The following is a 22094-nucleotide window of genomic DNA, read 5'->3' on the forward strand; positions in this document are numbered from 1 at the left end:
CATTAAAATAATTATATAGCAATGAACCCTTCCTGTGTGCCAAGAACTGCTGTACATGCTATGCATCCTTATTTAATTCTCCCAACAATCCCAAGATATGGGGACTGTGGGTAATTCATGTTACAAAGAAGTTAAATCAGTTGCCCAAGGTGACACTGCCAATAAAAGTCAGAAGCTGAAGTCTAACCCAGACAGTCTGGCCTTAGATGGAGGCTGATACCTAACCACTGCTCTACACTGCCTTGCCATTAGAATTGACTCTGAATATTGATCACAAGTATCTGGCAAGAACAAATTGAACAGCACTTGGGTAACTATAAAAAAATCTTGACATGGCTGCCACATAGATCTTGTCGGAAGGGTTAAAGGAATTTGGGTTGTGCAAATACAGGGAGTTTAGGGAGGAGAAAATATACTGAGTAAGTTAATTGGGTTTCAAACATATAAAATATTTTTTGACTAAATGAATGAGTATGCTGTGTCATTTGATGTTTGACTAAAAGAAATGCAGTGGAGTCCAGTCAAGAGTACTTACGTTGGACAGGAGGAATCACATCTTGCCATCAGGTCTAAAGAAAAATAAATTGTGATGTTATGAAGGAAGGGCCCAAGAGATAAGTGTAGAATAGCTGACTCTGCTCAAGAGGGCCATGACTCAACTGACTATACTTTACCCATTTAATTTTGAGCGGATTTGCTCCTTCATGCTTTTTCTTAATCTACTATTATCTAAAATGTCAATAGAATTTTAGAACTGAAAACAACTACTTCAATTCCCATATTCTACAGATAAGAAAACAGAATCAGAAATCAGACATGGAGTGTCAGGACTATGCAGTGAGGAACACAACTGAGTTTTGAGCCCAGGTCTTCTGACACCATGTCCAGAGCCTAGCCTGTACCCTCCCCCGCCCTTTTTCTTTTTGGTGGGAGTAGGGTGGAGGGAGGGTTTCACAGTCACAGTATATTCTTGACAATTTTTACTTTATATAGTGAGATTGCTATGGAGTGAAAAGACAGAGGACTGTGGCACAAGGTGCACTGATTTATGAAATGTCCTTTTTCTTTGTGTAGTATGAGCCCAGAGGACCTGGTCGGCCCTTGTACCAAAGAAGAATCTCATCTAGCTCAGTTCAGCCTTGTTCTGAAGAAGTAAGCACTCCTCAAGACAGTCTGGCTCAGTGTAAAGAGCTTCAGGACCACAGTAACCAATCTTCTTTCAACTTTTCATCCCCGGAGTCCTGGGTAAACACCACCTCATCTACTCCTTATCAGAACATTCCGTGCAATGGATCCGGCAGGACAGCTCAGCCCAGAGAGTTGATAGGTAAGACAGAGTTGGTGGCTAAAACTAATCTGTACTCCTCAGCTCCCGGATATCTGTGGAGTTTTTCTTCTATACCCCCTGCCCCCAATTTGCATTATCATCTTTGAACAATATTTAATGATGCTAATAGCTCATAGGTGTGCAATTTAGGACTATATTGATTCTCTCTCTCTCTCTCTATATATATAGATTTATTTATATATTTTTATATATATATATATATATATATAAATATATGTATATATATTTGAGATGGAGTTTCACTCTTGTCGCCCAGGCTAGAGTACAATGGCGTGATCTTGGCTCACTGCAACCTCCACCTCCTGGGTTCAAGCAATTCTCCTGCCTCAGCCCCCCAAGTAGCTGGGGTTACAGGCACACACACCCACGCCTGGCTAATTTTTTGTATCTAGAGATGGGGTTTCACCATGTTGGCTAGGCTGGTTTCGAACTCGTGACCTCAGGTGATCGACCCGCCTCGACCTCCCAAAATGTGATTATAGGCGTGAGCCACCGCACCTGGCCGGTTCCATATTTTATGTCCAGAAGGTTGGTAGATATATCCATATTTGGAAACTGATCATTTTGACCTGTGATTGAAAGAAGAAATGGAGCTTAAAACATGTTTCTGAATAGATAGAATCACTTTTGTTTGGGAAAAGTTTGTTTTCTGCTTTTTGGTTTTTTTCCTTCAGAGCTGAGGGGGGTGAGTGGGAGCTGGTTAGATGAATGTTTTCAAGGATTTGTTGTCAGTAAAGTGTTGACAATTTGCTATATAATAGAGTTTGGCCACGAGAGAGACCAGTAAAGTCTGACATTTTGAGATTTAGGAATCCTTGTTTATTCCTTTATTCTGATAAACTGTAGAACTTCATGGCTAAAAAACAAAAAAGGCATAGAAAGGGATCGGAATGGATAAGACACTCTAAACTTGTATGATGGAAAATCTAGAGTCTTCCTCTTTAGCCTTAAAGATGAATGCGCTTTGATCTTTCCTCTGTTCTCTTTTTTATACTGAATGTAAAAAAACTAATTATACTGCTTGAATTCTCTAATTCCTTCTCTTTGTATGCTGTAGACGTTGATCTTTGTGAACAAGTCTGAGATCTTTGTGTGGTGAATTTTTGCCCAGTAACATCAACTTTTTTATTTGAAACAAATTTTGTTCATCTTTAGAATGTGAATCTGTTGTTTCTGTAACTGGCCCATTTTTGAGTATGTGCCATGCAAGCATATTTTTAGAACAATAGACATGGTAAAAAAAATTAAAAAAAAAACATTTAAAAGCTTTTGCTTTTATTTCCTGGCAAAAGATACTGTCATGTTAATCTTTAAACATTCTTTGGTACCTTTTAGGAGTAAACAGCTGTATTTTGCCTCGGGTTGCTTTGTCTTTTTGTTGTTGTTCTTGAGACAGGGTCTCGCTCTGTCACCCAGACTGGAGTGCAGTAGTGCAATCTCGGCTCACTGCAACCTTCACACCCCAGGGTCAAATGATCCTCCTGCCTCAGCCTCCCAAGTAGCTGGGACTATAGGCATGTGCCACCATGCCTGGCTAATTTTTGTGTTTATTTGTGTAGAAATGGGGTTTCGCCATGTTTCCCAGGCTGGCCTCAAACTCCTGGACTCAAGCAATCTGCCCACCTCGGCCTCCCAAAGTGCTGGGATTACAGGCATGAGCCACCATGCCTGGCTCCTTTGTCACTTTTTTGTTTGTTTTTGAGACAGAGTCTCGCTCTGTCACCGTGGCTAGAGTGTAGTGGTGCATTCTCAGCTCACTGCAACCTCTGCCATCCGGGCTCAAGCGATTCCTCCTGCCTCAGCCTCCCGAGTAGCTGAGATTACAGGCATCTGCCACCATGCCCAGCTAATTTGTGTATTTTTAGTAGAGGCGGGGCTTCATCGTGTTGGCCAGGCTGACCTCAAGTGATCCATCCGCCTTGGCCTCCCAAAGTTCTGGGATTACAGGTGTGAGCCTGCTTTGTCACTTTCAGGGTCTAGGATAAATACACTCACTCATGTTATCATATTTGAATTTCCTGGTAAACATCTACATTACAAATCAGTGATAATAATTTGTTACTTTTTTGGTTGTTTTGTTTATTATAATTTTTTTAAGATAACATCATTTCTCTTCTTCTTTTTCTTTCTTTTTTTTAACCTAAGTTTTAGGATAGCTTTTTGCTGAAATTAATAAAAAGCTGACCCAAGCTGATAAGGTAGAAAGTTCCTGAGCAAATGCTCATGTCATTTGTGGTATCTTTTCTGCAAATATAAAGTCATTATTTTCTTCATTGCTTGGAGACATAGTGTAGTATTTTTAAATTGAAAGTATCAGTTTAGCATTAAAAAATTAATTCAAATCACGAGTGTCCTGAAGCACAACTTCTTGTTTATCAATGTTTTGTTTTTAGAGAATTGTAGTAGTGGTATCAGACATAAAATAATCACATGAGAGACTTCTTACTGAAGTTAGAGATTTATTTCTTGAGCTTGAAGAAAACTGTTTATATTATATTGGTTTGAAATTTTAAAAAGATCATTGTGTTTGATATGGATATCAGTTTACAATTAAACTGTAAGCCTAAAATAGAAACCCCATCTTTGGCCTTTTTAAACTTTGAATTTCCCGTTTTGACACTGAATACACTTTAGGCTCTTAGTAAATGCTTGTGGAGAAAGGAGATAATGAAACTAGATTCTGTGCAATTAAGGGGGTGACCCAATTGCACTGCAGAGGGTGGGGAATCCCTCCTCCAACACAGGTATGTTTGGTTTCTGTTCACTTACCTGGTGACAAGACATACTTTAGCAGACATTTTCTTTTAATGCATGGGTTGAAAATTTTAGATTAGAGATGTGTTTTTTGTTTGTTTGTTTTGTTTTGTTTTTGAGACAGAGTCTTGCTCTTGACACCCAGACTGGAGTGCAATGGCACCATCTCGGCTCACTGCAGCCTCCGCCTCCTGGGATCAAGCAGTTATCCTGCCTCAGCCTCCTGAGTAGCTGGGATTACAGGCGCCCGCCTAATTTTTGTGTTTTTAGTAGAGACAGGGTTTCACCATGTTGGCCAGGCTGGTCTAGAACTCCTGACCTCGTGATCTGTCCGCCTCAGCCTCCCAAAGTGCTGGGATTACAGGCGTGAGCCACTGCACCTGGCTGAGATGTGTATTTTGAAAAATATTAGTTGTAAGACTAGTGAAATTCATAGTTTCAGAGAATGTTTTCTCTTATTGGGAATATATACATGATTAATTAGTAGCAATCTTGTATTCATGGTTAGACAAGGATGTAGGCATTAGGTTAAACTGCCTCTAAACTATTATTTTCTAAGTATTTATTTAATTAAAAACATTTAAAACTGGGCCAGACATGGTGGCTCACACCTGTAATCCCAGCACTTTGGGAGGCTGAAGCGAGTGGATCACCTGAGGTCAGGAGTTCGAGACCAGCTTGGCCAACATGGTGAAACCCCTTCTTTGCTAAAAATACAAAAATTAGCCAGTTATGATGATGCATGCCTGTAATCCCAGCTACTTGGGAGGCTGAGGCAGGAGAATCACTTGAACCGGGGAGGTGGTGGTGGCAGTAAGCCGAGATCACACCACTGCACTGCAGCCTGGGCGACAGAGCAAGACTCCATCTCAAAAAAAAAAAAAAAAAAAAAAAAAACCAAAAAAAAAACCAGTTAAAACTAATTACATTGCTATGAAACTGAGAACATGGTTAAATAAGTCTTAATAAAGTAAATAAAAATAGTAAGTTCTTGAACAATGAAAGCCATATTTATTTTATATATTATTTTAGACAGCAAAAAACACTTATATTGAAATATGTGTTAAACTAATTGTTCTTGAAAGCCATTGTTTTATTCACAAAATCAGTGACATTTAAAGGGAAAAGTGATAAATATACTAGAAAGATATTAAGTGCTTTAAAATCATTTTGAACAATTTTATGAATTTTTAAAATTTTTAAATAGTACTATAAAATTAGCATATTGAATAAATAAAATACTAAAGCTAAAACGTGAAATATTTTCACCTTAACTTCTGAATTCTAGTTTTATGTTATATTGGACAGCTGTATTGCTGATGTTAACATGCTTTTGAAACTTTGTCAAATGGAGTGTGAAGTAGCTTCCATCAGGTGTCACTAGTGTGTTTTAGAGGAAATGAACCATTGTGGTTTGGGTTTTAAAAAGAAATATTAGTGGGGTTTCTTGTGGTTTCAGTTTTTTACTTATTTTGAACTCAAGGATAGAGCTACCTCACTAAATATCTGAAGATCAAATATCTGAGTTCATTCTATTTGATGATTGTCTTAAGCTACATCTGATTGCAAGAAACAGAAACCAACCCAAAGTAGCTCAGGTAAAAACAGTTTTACTGGAAATAAGATCCAGGGAGCCAGCTGGGTTGATGAGGGGAGCCGGATAGTTTTCTGGTCATTGTGTTTAATCCATGGAAGGTGCATAGCACAAAGTGCCTGGCCCATGGTAAATAGCCACTAGATGTGATGGTCTCAGCATCTCCCTCCAGGGCCTATGGCTTCCTCTGTGTACCTGCTCCTTTGTCCTGCTTTTCCTTGTAAATTGGTCTTCTGATCACTCTGCTCTTCTATGTATTTTTAAGTGTCTTTTGGTTTCCAAAGTAATCTAGCTAAAGGTCTCACTTTCCCTCTCTGTCTGTACCTGCACCCCCCCGCCCCGCCCCACATACACATACAGAAATTTCTGGGAAAAGAAATCCAGCCCAATCTAAATCAGGTATGTTCCAGTGGGACACTTCCTTCTGGACATGAACACAAGGAAGGAAGAGACAGTCTCTGTGGCCCACTAACCACAGGGCCATCAAGAAGCAGAGTGCCATACTCATAGAGCTCAGTGAAAAAGATGGCATGGTCCTCTCCCTCAAGGAGCTATCTAGTTTGGGAAATAAGATTAACATACATAAAGCAATAACAATCAATATTAAAGGACATAAAACCAAGTGCTAAATGTGCAGTTTAGACACTGTACCCTTAAAGATGGTGGAATAGTTGGGAGAAAACTTTGTACAAGAGGAACTAACTCACCTCTCTGTTGTTATTGCCATCTGTTGTCTAATATTAACCTTTTACTGTGTTCAGAGGAGACTCATGAGGAAATGCTTCCCATTCTTGTCCTCTTCTACCTGTATCAGTTAGGGTAAAGGCTAAGCTGTTGTCCCAAAGAGACCCCAAAGTACAGTGCCTTAAATAAGATAGAAACTTATTTTTCTTTCACCTAATTGGGTAGTTCACACTATCTGAGTAGCTTTGCTTCACAAAGTCATTGAAGGGCCCAAGGTCCTTCTACTGTGTCCCACTGTCCTCTGAAGGATTGTCTTTGTTGCGTAGTCAAAGCTAGGTTTCTGCCATGACAGTGTTTCAAGGCAAGTGGCTTATCTTCAAGCTAGAGATGACACAGAAATTGCATGCACACTTTTGCTCATATCTAATTAAGCCAAATTTACTTACTTAGCCATACTCAGCTACAAGGGAAGCTGGTAAATGTAGTCACTAGCTGAGCAACCACGTGTCCAATTTAAGCTTAGTGTGATGGGTGGGGTTTCTGTACCTAAAAGGAAGCAGGGAAAGCACAGAAACCGAGAGATTGTTACTAGTCTCTCCTGTGCCCTCCTAGTCTTTCCCCACCTGTTTAAATCCTTCAGGACTCATCCCAGGTTTCATCTTCTCTATGTAGATTCCCTCCTGGCTCTCCCAGAACTCCCTTACGACCTATCAGCCTTCATTGTTCCACTTTTATTGTTATTTAGCCATGCCGTGACTGAATATTATATATTATTTCCACAATAAAATGATAAGTTTACAAAGGGCTGCTCTAACCAACTGTATACTTTCATGGGTCTAGCACAGCAGTGAATACATAGTAAGTGCCCAATAAATATTTATTGGATTGAGAAGGCAGTTTAAGGTTTTGGATGGGTAAATGGGCAAATTCCAGATATGAGAAGCAACCTGTGAGAAAGCAGGAAGAGCAGACTGAGCATGGCTCACCTGCCTGTTTAATTAAATAGAAGGTCTGTGAGAATATCCAGAATTTATCTGAAAAGAGGTAGAGGAGGAAAGTAAAGAAGGAGGACTTCAAAGAGCAGAGAACACAATTTATTATAGGGCCACAAAAAACTTAATACTGATACAGAAATAGAAACACGGTTCAGTGGAACAGGAAGACTAGAAAGCCCAGATACAGATTTCAATGCACAAAAGAATTTAGTAATAATAAAAGTATGATCAGTATAGAAGGGATGGATTATTCAATAAATGATTAATTAACCATTCAATAAATGATTAATTAACCATTCAAGGGAAAAATAAGTGAACAGTTATATCTTTACCTTATGCCACATAATAAAATAAATTGCAGATAGATTATAAAATTTTAACTTAAAACAGGAAACCCTTAAAGATTCATGAAAAGATGTAAATATTTATCTGACTTCGCATAGAAACTAGTTCATGGATTTGCTTAGTAAAACCTAAAACATTTGCTGACCAAGTGGAAGCATTATAAATAACATTAAAAGGGAAATCACAAAACAGGTAAAAATATTTGCAGCATATGACGAAAGAATAGTATTCTTCATATGTAAAAAGTGCCTACAAAATAATAGGAAAAAACAATAGAATAGTATGTCCAATAGAATAATGGACAGAGGTAGTCTGCAAATAGGTAATAAACAAGGAAAACTGTTCATACACACCAGCTATCAAGGAAATGCAAACTGTAACCACAACAAGATAATTATTTACTTAATAAAATAGGCTAAGCTTTTAAACAGTCATCATGCCAGTGCTGTGATTGGGTAAGGCAATGGGCAAATATGGCTGGCTGAGTACACATGGGCAGCATCTTCCTGCAGAGTGGTTTGGCCACAGTTGTCAGAAGCTTTGTACACCTAGGGATTTATCCTGAGGAAATAGCTGTGAAATACATGAATTTGTATGGCTCGTACATCCCATTGTACACCTAGGCACTTATCCTGAGGAAGGAGCCGTGAATATTTAGAAATATTGACCTGGAACATCACGGTCTAGAGAAGAGAAAAATTGGTGATAATGAAAATTTCTAAAAATGAGACATTATGTAAGTAAGTTATGAAATACTCTAAATCAAGTACTTAGGGAAAAATAAAACAACAACTTAAGGCTTATCTCTGGTATTTAGAAGTATGAATGACTTTCTTCTTTGGACTTTTCTGAAATTTTCCAATTGTCCTCAGTGAATTTGTATTATGTTTATAATCCAGTACAATGTTACATAAAGTTTTAAAAGATTGAAAAGAAAAGCAGTTATTTGAAAGCAAGCTGTGGTTTAGTGAGCAATAAAATTGGTTAGGAAGGATGGAGTCAAATTTTAAGGGACCTTGAAAGTCAGGCAGATTATAGGAAATGTGAAGTCATTTACAGTCCCCACACGCACCCCTTATTCCATGTTACTCAGTATATAATACAAGGAAGGGTAGCATTGTAAACAAATGGAATCCCATGGCACTATTACTTAGCTCAGTAATAAAAGCTGTTTTGACCAGGAGTCTGGATATGCAGCTCCTTTTTATTTTAAGAGAGAGCATGTGCCTGTTTACAAACTATGAGCAGTTACTAGAATAAATATCAAAGTGTACAGTTACACAAACTAGTTTTTGATTTTTCAGCAAGCCTTCAGATTTGAACTTTAGTTTTTATATGTTAGCTATTCCACTTCTCATGGCTGCTTTATGTGTCTATAAGATAGGGATGTTTGGTTGGATGTGTTGTGATTTCAGCATTCTGTGGCAGAAGGTGTCTGTCCTTGTGGCTATGCTGTCCCTGAGTTCCTGGAGATGAGAGCCAGTTCTGACACACTGAGTGAATGAGGCACATGAACATTGCTGGGCTCATCCTTAAATCTGTGTCACTGTTCTCTGCTTTTAGCGCCACCCAAGACTGTCAAACCCCCTGAGGATCAGCTGAAGTCGGAGAACCTCGAGGTGTCCAGTTCCTTCAACTACAGTGTGCTGCAGCATCTTGGCCAGTTTCCACCCCTTATGCCCAACAAGCAGATCGCGGAGTCAGCCAATAGCAGTAGCCCCCAGAGCTCTGCGGGGGGCAAGCCCGCCATGTCCTATGCCAGCGCTCTGCGGGCCCCTCCAAAGCCCAGGCCCCCTCCTGAGCAGGCCAAGAAGAGTAGCGACCCTCTGTCTCTCTTCCAGGAACTGAGCCTGGGGAGCTCATCTGGCAGCAATGGCTTTTACTCATATTTTAAATAATCACTTTTTTTTTCCCTCAAGGGAGAATGTTTTAATTTCTGTTTGTATCAGTAGAATTAAGGTAGTTGGACTTCATCTATAGATGCACAGTTCCCTTTGTTTTAATATTAAATATGTTCTCACTTAATTGCTTTGCTGCTAGACTTGCAACTAATTTTTTTAAAGTATATTCCATTATTTTGCTTTTTTGATGTGTCAAAACTTTGACAGCTTTTATGTAGAATAAAAAAAATTTTTAAATTTGTGTATTGTTACATATGTTTGCATCAAGCTAGCAGCCAAGAGGTTAATTGTGCAACTATAAAAAAAAAAAAAAGAAAAAAAAAGTTTGTCTAAAATGTATTTAAAAAGAAAAAAAAATTGTAAGTAGCATTTACATTTATTCAATAATATTACCACATGCTGGGTTTCTGTACCAGAAATGGCCAGTTGATGTACAAATGTATGTTATTTTTGCTTAAATTCATTTAAATTTTTTTTAAAATAAAGGGGCAGCATCTTCTAAATAAGTTTTATCAGCTTTTTTTTTTTTTTTTTTTGGTGACACGATGCTGCATTCTAAAACTTTTATAGTTTTAGACTATGTATGATGTGTTGTTGTAATCTCCATCCACCGTAGGATAGAGTTAAAGGCATTCTTTGCAGGCATATTTTGTATGCCACTGTTTTTTGAAATGTGAAAAAAACGTTGGCATACTTAGTTATTTTTTGGACAAGCTACACTTCAAGCTTGTTTTTAATGTTAATTTGATAGTGTGTGTTTTTTTTTTTTAAACAAATCAAGAAGCTGAAAAATTTTTAGGATTGTTGGTGCTTAGTAGACTTGATAACTATTTTAAAAATGCGTGAATTTAGTAAAATTCTTTTTTTCTCACTATGCATGTGTAAATGTTTGTAACCTGGCTTCCCTCTTCTCCAGTGGTATAAAGAATTGTGCCGCTTTAAGGTTTGGGTTTTTTTCCCTCCAGTAAAAATTTTGGTACCTTATTTGATGTTTACATTAAAATGTGACATTATACGTGGCAATTCAAATATTTTGCTAGCTGTCTTGTTTGAGGAACACCATTAAAGAAGAAATATAATGTTTGTCAAAAATGTATCAAAATTCATCGGAATCTGGGGCCGAAAACTACCTTTGTTTTTCATGTCTTTCAGTTCTTCTAAAATACCCCTTATTGAACTTGTACACAATACAAAATTTAAATAGCCATCTTAAATATTCTACCATCTAAAAATTGCTTTGAATGAATTTTGGTAAAATCCAAAGGAAGATGTTTACCCTCTTGAAACTTATGGTCTTGTCACACATTTAAAGCAATATATGTCCTTATTTTCCTGACCTTGTAATACTACTTTTATATTTCAGAGGTATCTCGAAACTACAATATAAACTTTTAAAAAAAAAATAAGATGAGGCTGGGGAACCTTTCGAATGAACCCAATCTTCCTGATGATCCATTCAAAAACAGGTTTTTGGAAGACCACTTTCGATAGGCAATCCTATAATCAAAGTACATTTTTAAAATCAGGTTGAAAAGTGGCAAAGGTAAAGAAAAATTACTGACATTTCTTCTATGATTGGAGTTTAGTTTATGTTGGCCAGCTACAACCCCTTTTAATCCTCAGACAGTTTGGGATAAAAGAGTGCCTTTGGTTAATGGTTAGCAAGCTCCAGGATAAGCGCCGCGTGCCTCTTGTATTCAGCTCTACCTTTCTGCTAAGAGTGCGGTTCATTTGTGTGTGGCTTCGCGTTACAGGCTGTGGGTCTCTGTGTAAGGTGGCAGACATAGACTTGTAAACTGCAGACCTGTTAATGGTTAGTATAAATCACAGTTGGAAAACTGAGCCGGCAAGTTACAGCACCACTCTTTCTCTGTATGATGTCAGATCACCACATTTAGCAATGTCAAATTTTACTCAACATTCTTTAGTAGGAAGAAAAGAAGAAAAAGTTTTGCCATGTAGCTATGTGCTTTTAAGTCTGTGATAAAACTCAAGACATATCCGAATGAAAATTAGATCTCTCTGATGTGAGGATGTTATGGAAAATAATTTTCCCATCAGTGATTATCCACCCCCCAGCCCCCATATACAGGACTACAACGCAAGCTAGATAAATGTTCAAAAGCAATCTGATAATATGAAGACAGAATTGTCAAGTCAGGGCTTTCAGTTGACCCCTTGTCATGAGGTTATTGCCTAATTTTCTGTTTTCTATACTTGAATCTTTAAAAAATACCAGTTTTTAAATTATTTATATTTATATTTAGTTAAGGGTCATGGGGTGTATGCACCCCATCACCTTATATAAATATGTTGATGATGGAAGCTTTGGATAAGGAAGCTATTAAGTTGTCATGACATCCTTGTTCTAAGCAGTTATTTCTAAAAACTAAAAATAACAGCTACTTATTGGCCCACCGCTCTGCTGTGAGTATATGAGTACTCCTCATTCCTTATTTCCATAGCCAGTCAAGGATTCTAACGCTGCTTCCATCTGATACTCTTCTTAGATTCTGCATCAAATGCTTATTTTGACTTACAACAAGCTTACTCTTCCTCAGCATTACATAATGCCATCTTTCCAACCATGCTGTAAAGAACCTGCTCTTTACGCATAGTATCTTATAACATTTTGAACAAGTCTTGTGTAAGAATCATTGCAAGTTTCCATCAAAATGAGGCGTGTCTTCTGAGTACAGCTGATGTTCTTTGGGTATTACTTGAGTAGTAGTAGCAAGTACCCATAAATCAGATTTATGAAACATAACTTATATGCTAGGTTCAACCCTTATATATGCATATATATGTATAGTATATGTATATATGTATATAAAATTTTTTTCCAGAAAACTTGATGATAGCTCTCAGATAATACCAAGTATTACCAGCTTCCATTTCTTCAGAGCAGATTTTTTTCTAAGTGAGGTTAATTGTTCACATAATGTCTTTTTACGTCTTTGTCCTTAGTATCACTCTGAAGTTTTCTTTTTCTTGCCAGAATATTTGTTTCACTTTTTAATTTCAGTGCTACTTGAGATTTTCTTTTTTTTTAACCTTAAAGATGATATTTTGGGTGATAGAGTTGGTAAAGTGAGCCTTCATGCTGAAAAAATTCTTTTCATGATCTAAAAATGGTATTTTGTTACGATTTGAAGAACCTCATTCCGTGTAACATGGATATTTTCTTGTGTGTTTTTAAAGGGGGTTTTGGTTGTCATTTGGGCATATGCTTTGCCAAATTGTTATAGCAGAACTTTGTTTTTGATTAATCAGTAGTTAATTATTGACCATTTAAACTAACATGACCTTAATTTTCCTTTCATCACACAGATGTGCTTTCTATCCAGGTCATTTTTTACACGTGAAATAACAAACTGCTTTGTGTAGGTTTTTTTTTTTTTAAATCATCAGATTTTAGAATAAGTTTAGGTTCGATGTAAACATCAACTGGTCTTTTCAGTTCAGAGAACTGCAGAATAAGTAAAATAAGCAGAATTCCCACTGAATAAGCATTACCTAATTAAACATAGCAACATCTAAGACCAATTTATGAAAATACTCTCCTTTTTTATGGAGGCATTGAAGCTGCTGAGAAAGCTAATGAATTTCCCAACTTTGGGATAATTAATATATAGTATTGTGTTCCTCTAGTGTAGTTGATTTTATGTGTTTAATATTTTTCATGTCAAGAGCAAAGCTGCAGACGTTTCTCTAGCCCCCTTAGCTAGAGCGAGCCACCTTTGTTAAGAGTCAGGGTGTGAAGAACAATTTCAAGATAAATTTTAGTATTTCAACCATTGTTATTAAGAAAATTAGACTTACTGAAATACTCATTTAAAAACAGACACCTTCTATAGCATTGTTTTATAGTGGAGTTATTTTTAAAAAGGGAATCCCAGAAAGAATCTATAAAGATACAAGGTTAAAACTTTAAATGTATTGAAAGATACAAATTGGTGCTTTCAAATGTCATGTAGGCTAGCCATCTTTTTTTTTTCCCTCCAGCTCTTCAATGGTAGTAATTCGTCTTTTATGATTTACCAGACATTATTTCTTGCTCACCATCCCCTTAACATAAGAAAATCCTTAATTTCTACTGCCGCGCTATATGTCTTCCTGAATCTCAAGGTATAAATGTCTTAATGGATCTGATTTGTCTCCACTCTTTGCCATCTGATCCACATTCAAACCGTCTAGAAATTAGAAAGAATAGGTAATGTTCTATCTATGATTTCTTGTTCAAAATATCACGTAGTGGTGCCAATCACTTACAAAGACACCATCTCCATCTTGAAAGAGTAACTGGCATGTTAGTCTTGAAAATGCTGATTATGATATGCTCCTCACATTTCCCATCTGCTTGAGGATGGACATTTATTAGCTGAGACTTTAAAGCTGCTAAATTCACACTTTCTACTTTCATACCTTTTTAATCAGTAATGTCAAGACCATTGTTGCAAGGAGTGAATCTTACTAAACACATTCTGTTATTACTTTAAACTAGAATATGAGATTCAAGAAATTTAAAAACAATTTTAATGTAACATTTAAAATTTTTGAACCAATTGAAAATGTCTACTTCGGAGTGAAGTTTAAGGAAACAGTCACCAGAGTTTCTAAAAATTTTTTGGAGGGAGGTACCTAATAGAAGAATCTAGACTTAGAAATGTGAACTGTGGTTAAATCCCAAACCCAGTTCCGCAGTGGTCGTCTAAAGCGTCTAAAACTGGAGTGTTAAGAAAACCCAGAGACATTCATATAGTTTCAGTTATCAGAGTATTAGACCAGACTTTATTTGCAATTTGTTCAACAGAGAGATTTTATTTTGATACAGATATTAAGCATAAAGCATAGTAAGTTTTATATAATTCTATGAGTTCATTAAACAATATTATGAAATTTTCATTATGTTCGTGGGGAGTCTTTTTAACTGTTTCTACCTCATATATGAGGTCTCTTCTGTATTTTTACTTTGCATACTAGCATGTGATTGCCTGCTTTAGAACTATGTAGAGGAGGGGAAATCGATATTACCTTTTAAGAAATTTTTGATTTTATGAAGTGTTTTCATTAATACTTTTTTAATGTTTGAGAAGTAAAGGGGAAAGGGTGGCAAATTACATAGGTTGCAACACAGAGTAGAAGTCACATAGTACTATTTACAAATCTGTCCTGTTTTAAGATTTGAGAATTGTGAACAGGATGGAGCAATGGTTCTCCAACTTTAGCCAGTATCAGAATTGCCTCGAGGTCTTGTTAAAATTCAGATAGCTGGACCCACCCCCAGCATTTCTGATTTTGGTCTGGAGCCTGATGATTTGCATTTCCAACAAGTTTCCAGGCGATGCTGATGCTGCCAGTCCAGGAACCACACTTTGAAAATCACTGGTCTGATTCTCGCAGTTTGAAAGTCTCAGAGACCTTCAGAGTCTGAACGTCTTTTCAACCATATATTTATTTACTCAGTGTAAAAAACTGATCTCTGGAGACATTTTTATAAATCTGGTGCCATGACTGGAACATTTGTGGAGAAAGGTCTCCATGGAGTGACAGGCCCTTTGGATTGGCCACCACCCCTCCTCACTCTCACCCCTGCTGGGGTCTGCACTGCTCTTCCGCAGTAGGGTGAAGGAGCTCTTTGGTTTTAGGGTGAGTTTGCTTTTGTGTACGCTGCTGCCTGGACATCAGTCTGGAAGCTGTGCATTTGTTTGGTGTGCTTAGGGTCAATCTTGATCCACATGCATGGAAGTGAGAATCCTGGAAAGAAGCCATCAGAATGCCATGAGAGTGCACCTAGCATGTATCGAGGCACTAAGTGCAGGAGTCCCTGTCCTAAGTTGGCAGTGACATGGAGCAACGAAAACCACAGATAATCCTTAAATAATGAAATAATAGTTTTTTTTTTTTCCTTCGGGGCAGAGTCTCGCTCTGTCGCCCTGGCTGGAGTACAGTGGCATGATCTCGGCTCACTGCAACCTCCGCCTCCCGGCTTCAAGTGATTCTCCTGCCTCAGCCTCCCAAGTAGTTGGGACTACAGGCGTGCGCCACCACGCCCAGCTAATTTTTGTATTTTTTAGTAGAGACGGGGTTTCACCGTGTTGGCCAGGATGGTCTCCATCTCTTGACCTCATGATCTGCCCACCTCGGGCTCCCAAAGTGTTGGGATTACAGGCATGAGCCACTGCGCCTGGCAAATGTTTTAGTTTTTATGGTTATTATTATTTTTTTTTTGGTGGGGGGAGGGTGGTGAGGGCAAAGGATTTGTTTTTCAAATTATGTGTTTCTCAGGTTAACAAAGTTATTTTAGATTCTCTGCCATGCCAGCAGGTGTTAGAGAGAGCCTGAAGTGTTAACATATGGCAGAAAATAAATATCTCTGATTACTTTGCTACCTTTAAAAAAATCTGTATGTGTTTGCAAAACAGCCTAGGGGGGATCTACCACCTACACAGCATGAATTATTCATAAGTCATAGGTGCACATGTATGAGCAAGTTATTTTTGAGAAAGAAACTGCCTATAATATAATAAACCTGTCAGGTCTTTGGGTATTGTTTAATTTGTGTGTTGTTGCTGTTTTATCTGGACTGCATCTTGGGGGGTACTGGGCTCTGCTTCTGGTTTTTAGTTTGCCTTTGAATTTACTGAGCTACTAGAAAGACAAAAAAAGCTATTTTTATGGTAATAGAATACAGAATGACTTAGGTGTAAAAGTACACGTGAAGACCATCGTAGAATATACAGCTTTGGAGTTTTCTTAAGACACAGTCCTTCCTACTGAAAAGGCTCACTCACCTTTGGAGAGGATTGTTTATATTTTCAGCCTGGGTTCTTTTATGCAGTCCCAACTTAGAGGGGAGCTTCGGTTTATTTACACTTTGCTTTGCACGATAACTTGTATGCGAAGACCTCTTTATATCTTTCAGTAGGTCAGAGGGCTCTTTGTCCTGGTTGAAGTCCCAAAGTGTCAGTGCAGCTGAGAATGTTTCTCAGCCTCCCCCTTTACAGAGGAAGGGTCCTGGATTTTCATAAATCCAGACCATGCCTGCTTCCTATAAATCCATGTATATGACATTGTACTGTATCTGATTTCTGTGCCAGTCATCTGACCTGATTCTTTAAACCCCATAAAGGTACTGGCTATATGTAGTAGTTGTATCCTAGGTAAATATGGTGATTAAAATACTTCTCTTCTAAATTATAAAGATAATGAGTTTTGCATTTTATTAAAGGGTCCTGTTATTAGTGACACAGGATTTTTTTTTTAATGCTTCATACATATAGTTCTTATCTAAACTTGTTCAGCTAACTTCATAGATCAGTTACTTAGCAAATTCATACTGGGTCTTATTTTGGGAAGTCTTCCTGAGGGAAGCTGTACAAAACTGAGGTGGTCAGGTTCATCTCTTCAAAGTACCAGTTATATAGCCATCTAAATAGGCATAACTTATGGCAAAATTATAACAATTTTTTTTCTTTGCAGTAAACGATACCTCATCTAAGAGGCTCTAATACCTAAAGAGTTTATCCTTAAAAGTAAAAGTGACTTTGTACCATAAAATAACCCCAAAGCCACTCTCTAGGGTTTTTATTTTCTTCTTTCTTTGTCTTTATCTTTTCTAACTTAGTTTTGGAATTACGTTAGCTACTTTGGTTCCATAGAACAAGTTTTCAACTTGGGGTCTACAGTTCCTACAGTGTGCTCATTGTCTCAGTGAAGTTCTTTTGTTTTCAAAGATTCATGGTAACAAAATGTATTTTACTGCTACAACTAAAATGTATTTATAATAAAATGCCTTTTTAATAATTTGGAGATGTGTTTATTATGTGTGAACTATAATTCTCTGCTTCCTTCTGCCCTTAAGGTCAAAGGTCTGACTGAAGTTAAGCACAGCCCTTTGATTTTATTCCTAATAGTAAATGGTAAAACGAATGTAACTGAGAACTCAGTGTGAATTTGTAAAGTTCTAACTCTACTTTCCAGACATTTGTGACTTGGCTTAAATCCCCTAACTTCAGCAGTAATGCTTCTAAGACTTAAACGTGTTACCTGAAAGTTTAAAGATCTCCAGTGGTCAGTGAGAAAATAAGCCCTTTTCAAACAGTCATTCAACAAATATCTTACAAATTTAAGAAAATTATCCTGAATTACTCTTAACAAGTCACTTAGTTGTTAATGCGGCCCAGAATTTATTTGAGAACTCATAAACCTAGTTTGTAGTGATATATTATGTAGGTATAATCATGCACTTCACAGCAATGCGTGACAAGCATTAATTCAACAATCCAAAAAAAGAAAATGCTGGTTGTGCAGAAAATTGCCCTGAGTCAAGGTCTTCTTTTTCTTGGGGAAATAATTCTTTGCATCTGCTATGATGTGATTTTGAGAAGCATTAGCAGGTCACAGAAGGCTTTGTGTGCCCTGGCTATTTTATTTTTAACATCCTGTTAATGTGGCACCATAAATCTAGCTTGAATGTACTATGCTTCAAGTTTGTAAATGTAAGTAGATGGGACGGTCAGCCTTTCCTAAGGACAATGTACCGTTTGTACTCATTGCGGTGAATCCATTTTAAGCTAGGTATCTCGCTTTGAGATGATTTGATATGACATTAATCAAATCTGGACTTCAGAAATAAAAACTTCTCTCCATATAAATCAAATGGATTTGGGGGACTCCTTGAGCTGTTCCCTGCTCTAGATGAAATAACCCCAAGGCTCCACTGTCACTGGGAAAATGCAGATGTGACTGCCGCAGGTGTTAGCCCTATGCCATATTGATGCTCTTTGAAGCATTTTTCTGAGAATGGTATTGGTATGAAAGTTCGTGTGAAAATGTAATTGATAAAACAATCACTTCCTTTCCTCAAAACTGCAAGATGGGAAATTTGATGTGGAGTGCAGGTCAAGTATGAAGAGCAAAAGCTGGTTAGCAGAAGCAGTGCTGGCATCCCAGCCGTTTTTAAACTGGAGCATCCAGATATTCCTGTGGTTAGCTTTGAACAGCCAAAGAGCACTTAGTCTGAAATTGACTCTGCTGCTCGAGTTACATAGTATTGTCCTAACAAATCAATTCCCTAATGGGTGGAAATCCTCTTAAGATTTGAAGAGCCCTGTGTTGATTGCATTGCCTCACTTTCAGTTCATGCTACCAACTGCAGCCAGTTCCCTTTCTGAAATAGATCAGACTGTACCACTCTTTTGCTGAAAAGCCTTCAGTGGCTCTCCCTCACATCCTACATTTTTTAGCTGGATTTCGAGGCACCCAAGGCATGTTCCTGAGCATTGCACATACCAGGTTGTAGCAGATCAGTCACCATCACTTTCTGAACAAGCCCTTGATCTTCTGGCCTCTCAATTTTGTTTGGAGCATGCCCATTAGCTCTCAGACTCCCACTCCTCAGGGATACTGATTAGTCGAGACTCAATTTCACCTCCCACACTACTCAGTTGGAATTAGCCCCTTTGTCTCCGTGCTTGCAATTAAGCTTTATATCTCCCTTATCACCATTTTTGTGTTATAGTTGGGAGTCTATGAGCTTTTGGGAAGCAGAGATAATGTCCTCAGACCTCTAAACCACCAGCACCAGCTCTGTGCCTGTTACATGGCAGGCTTTCGATGAACGCTTGCTGAACTGGATCTGGGGGTTTGATCGAGAGAAGAGCTTAAAGGTGCTCTCCCCTCCCCGTTGACATTGTTTGCGTGACATTCTTTGCCCACACAGTGTGGCCTTATGACAACACTTGGCAGGAGAGTGATGGCTTGGGATGAAGGAGGAGTAAGCTGTCTTGTCCGGTGTTGTCTCTGCGCATTCCACATGGTTCTCTGAGCAGTGACAAAGTGTTAGCATTCATGAGGATTTTCTGTCTTGCCTGGTATCACTGTTAGAACCCTTCACCTGACAGCTTCACCATGGTTATGTCAGTTTTGATGGATGCTGCCTACTTTAGCACATTCTGGTCTGTAGGCATATACCTGCCATGCAGTGTTCTGGGAATGTGATGAAATTCCTCCTTTGTCTGAAGCTCTGGTTGATTTGAAATCCACAGAGGAAGGTAATTAAATTGAATAGAAGCTGCAGCTTGCAAAACCTATGGTATTATCCCACTCTTAGCTCATTAAAACTGCTGCTCTGCAAATTGATTTGAACCTTTGTTTCAGGAAATTGTGCTGCAATTCCCTGAGAACAAAGTGGTGCTGGCGAGGTGATCTGGAGGAGCCAGTGAAGGACTCTGAAGGTAGGCATGGCCAGCTGGACACTCGGCTCACGTGCTATGCTCCCCTGCACACGGAGCCGTGGGAGGATGGAGTTTTGATGTCGTTTGCTCCCAGATTGAACAGAAACACTGATGACAAGCCATTTCGGATGTAGGAGGGGAGTGCCTGAAAGTTTTGGAGACCTTGCAAAGGAAACTAGGAAATGTTTCAATTAGTCTCCTGAGTTTTGTTTCCTTTATAGGCAAAAGATACACGGGAGCCTAAATGGAAGGTCCGGAAGTCACAACAGTAGGTGGCCTTGTCTTCATGCCTGGTCCCCAAACCCACCTGCTGGTGGTTAAGTCTTCCATCTGTTTAGAATTCAGGGATGTGCGTGATTTTCCAAAGCTAAACAGATGTGGGTGTTCTAGGCTCCTTTTCTTAGAGAAAGTTTTGCAGATTCAATCCTCTTAGACTTAGAACCAGGTTTAAAGCAAGTTGTATAACTTGGGACAAAATTAACAGAAGACGACTGGGAGATGGGTGAGGGAATAGGCTTCATCTTGACGAATCAAGTCTCAGTGTGGCTGTCGAGGACCACAGATAATTCCTGCTGGGCTGGCTCAGCTAACAGAGTGGAAGGTCAACTTCTTTGGAAAAAAATAAATTGTGATCTAGTGTAATTATACTTCTAGAAATCTTATTATTTTTTTTTTTTGGAGATGGAGTATTACTCTGTCGCCTCGGCTGGAGTGCAGTGGCACGATCTCGGCTCACTACAACCTCCGCCTCCCGGGTTCAAGCAGTTCTCCTGCCTCAGCCTTCCGAGTGTGCCTCAGCAGGTGCACGCTGCCACGCCTGGCTAATTTTTTGTATTTTAGTAGAGACAGGGTTTCACCGTGTTGCCCAGGCTGGTCTCGAACTCCTGAGCTCAGGCAATCTGCCCGCCTCAGCCTCCCAAAGTGCTAGGATTATAGACGTGAGCCACTGCACCCTGCCTGAAATCTCTCTGTTCTTAAAGGCTGTCAGCTGATGTGTTCTAGCTCATAAAATCGTCTCATCTCAGAGATGTGCAGCTGTGGGCTCTGCTGTAGCAAATACAGCTGGCTCAGTCACATTGATCTGACTTAAGCAAAACTCAGGGACAAGCCACTCTGGCTGCCAACACCTGAGGTCAGGGACCTGGATTGTGAATGAGCTCTTGTGTACTCTTTTCTTGCTTCTTGAGGTATTCTTATGGTGTGGATTCCCCCACCCTTTTTGTTTTGTTTTGTTTTGTTTTGAGACAGGGTCTCACTCTGTCATCCAGGCTAGAGTTTAGTGGTGCAATTATAGCTCACTGCAGCCTCCACCTCCCAGGCTCAAGCAATCCTCCCACCTCAGCCTCCTGAGTAGCTGGGACCAAAGGTGTGTACCACCATGCCTGGCTATTTTTTTTTTGTTCTTGTTGTTTTTCGTAGAGATGGAGTCCTGCTATGTTACCCAGGCTAGTCTTGAACTCCTGGGATCAAGTGATCCTCTTGCCTTGGCTTCCCAAAGTGCTGGGATGACAGGCGTGAGCCATGCATCCAGCCCCGATTCTTTTTTGTAGCATCATTGCGTGCGTCCCTCCTGCCCATTCCCTCTCTGACAGCACTTTAGTTCATGAGCTTATTCACTGCACTAGCATGTCCTGAGGCCACCGTGTGCTGCTGTGCAGAGGATTTGGCAAAAGGATTGTGGGGAGGGGGTGATTCTAGCTGGCAGGATGATTCTGCAGAAAATACAGGCCTTACTTTCAAAGAATTTATAATCAGCAAAGCATGTGGCCCAATGAGCTATACTACAATGAGGTAAGTACTAGAAATATGAACAAAGTGTCAAAGAGGAGAGAAGTATGAATTTTGCCCTGAGGAGTTGGAGAACATCTCACCTCATAATGTCTGAGCTGGGCCCTGCAGAACAAGTAGGGTAGAGAGGGCCAGGCCACATGCCCCTTCTATGCTTCCAAGGAACCCTCCTGAGGCTGGGCGCAGTGGCTCACCCCTGTAATCCCAGCACTTTGGAAGGCCAAGGCAGGCAGATCACGAGGTCAAGAGATCGAGACCAGCCTGGCCAACATGGTGAAACCCTGTATCTACTAAAAATACAAAAATTAGCTAGGCGTGGTGGCACGTGCCTGTAATCTCAGCTACTCGGGAGGCTGAGGCAGGAGAATCGCTTGAACCCAGGAGGTGGAGGTTGCAGTGAGCCGAGATCGAGCCAGTGCACTCCAGCCTGGCGATAGAGCGATACTC

The 22094-nt window shown here is 39.1% G+C and overlaps 1 protein-coding gene across 9 annotated transcripts in view; it reads left to right on the forward strand.

Annotated features, from left to right (window-relative positions):
• The window catches only part of HELZ (helicase with zinc finger), a 176186-nt gene extending 158755 nt beyond the window's left edge, over positions 1-17431 (forward strand). For 7 of the 9 annotated variants that reach the window (XM_055387014.2, XM_055387017.2, XM_055387013.2 and 4 more), the window contains 2 exons: positions 1075-1327; positions 9284-17431. In XM_055387014.2, the coding sequence (XP_055242989.2) occupies positions 1075-1327; positions 9284-9618 (588 nt within the window). In that variant the 3' untranslated portion in view covers positions 9619-17431. The remainder of the gene's footprint in view (positions 1-1074; positions 1328-9283) is intronic. The other 2 variants (XM_055387018.2, XM_055387019.2) reach the window with 1 other exon arrangement.
• The last annotated feature ends 4663 nt before the right edge of the window (positions 17432-22094 follow it).

Source organism: Gorilla gorilla, chromosome 4, assembly GCF_029281585.2.
Source record: "Gorilla gorilla gorilla isolate KB3781 chromosome 4, NHGRI_mGorGor1-v2.1_pri, whole genome shotgun sequence".
Classification (NCBI taxonomy): Eukaryota; Metazoa; Chordata; class Mammalia; order Primates; family Hominidae; genus Gorilla; species Gorilla gorilla.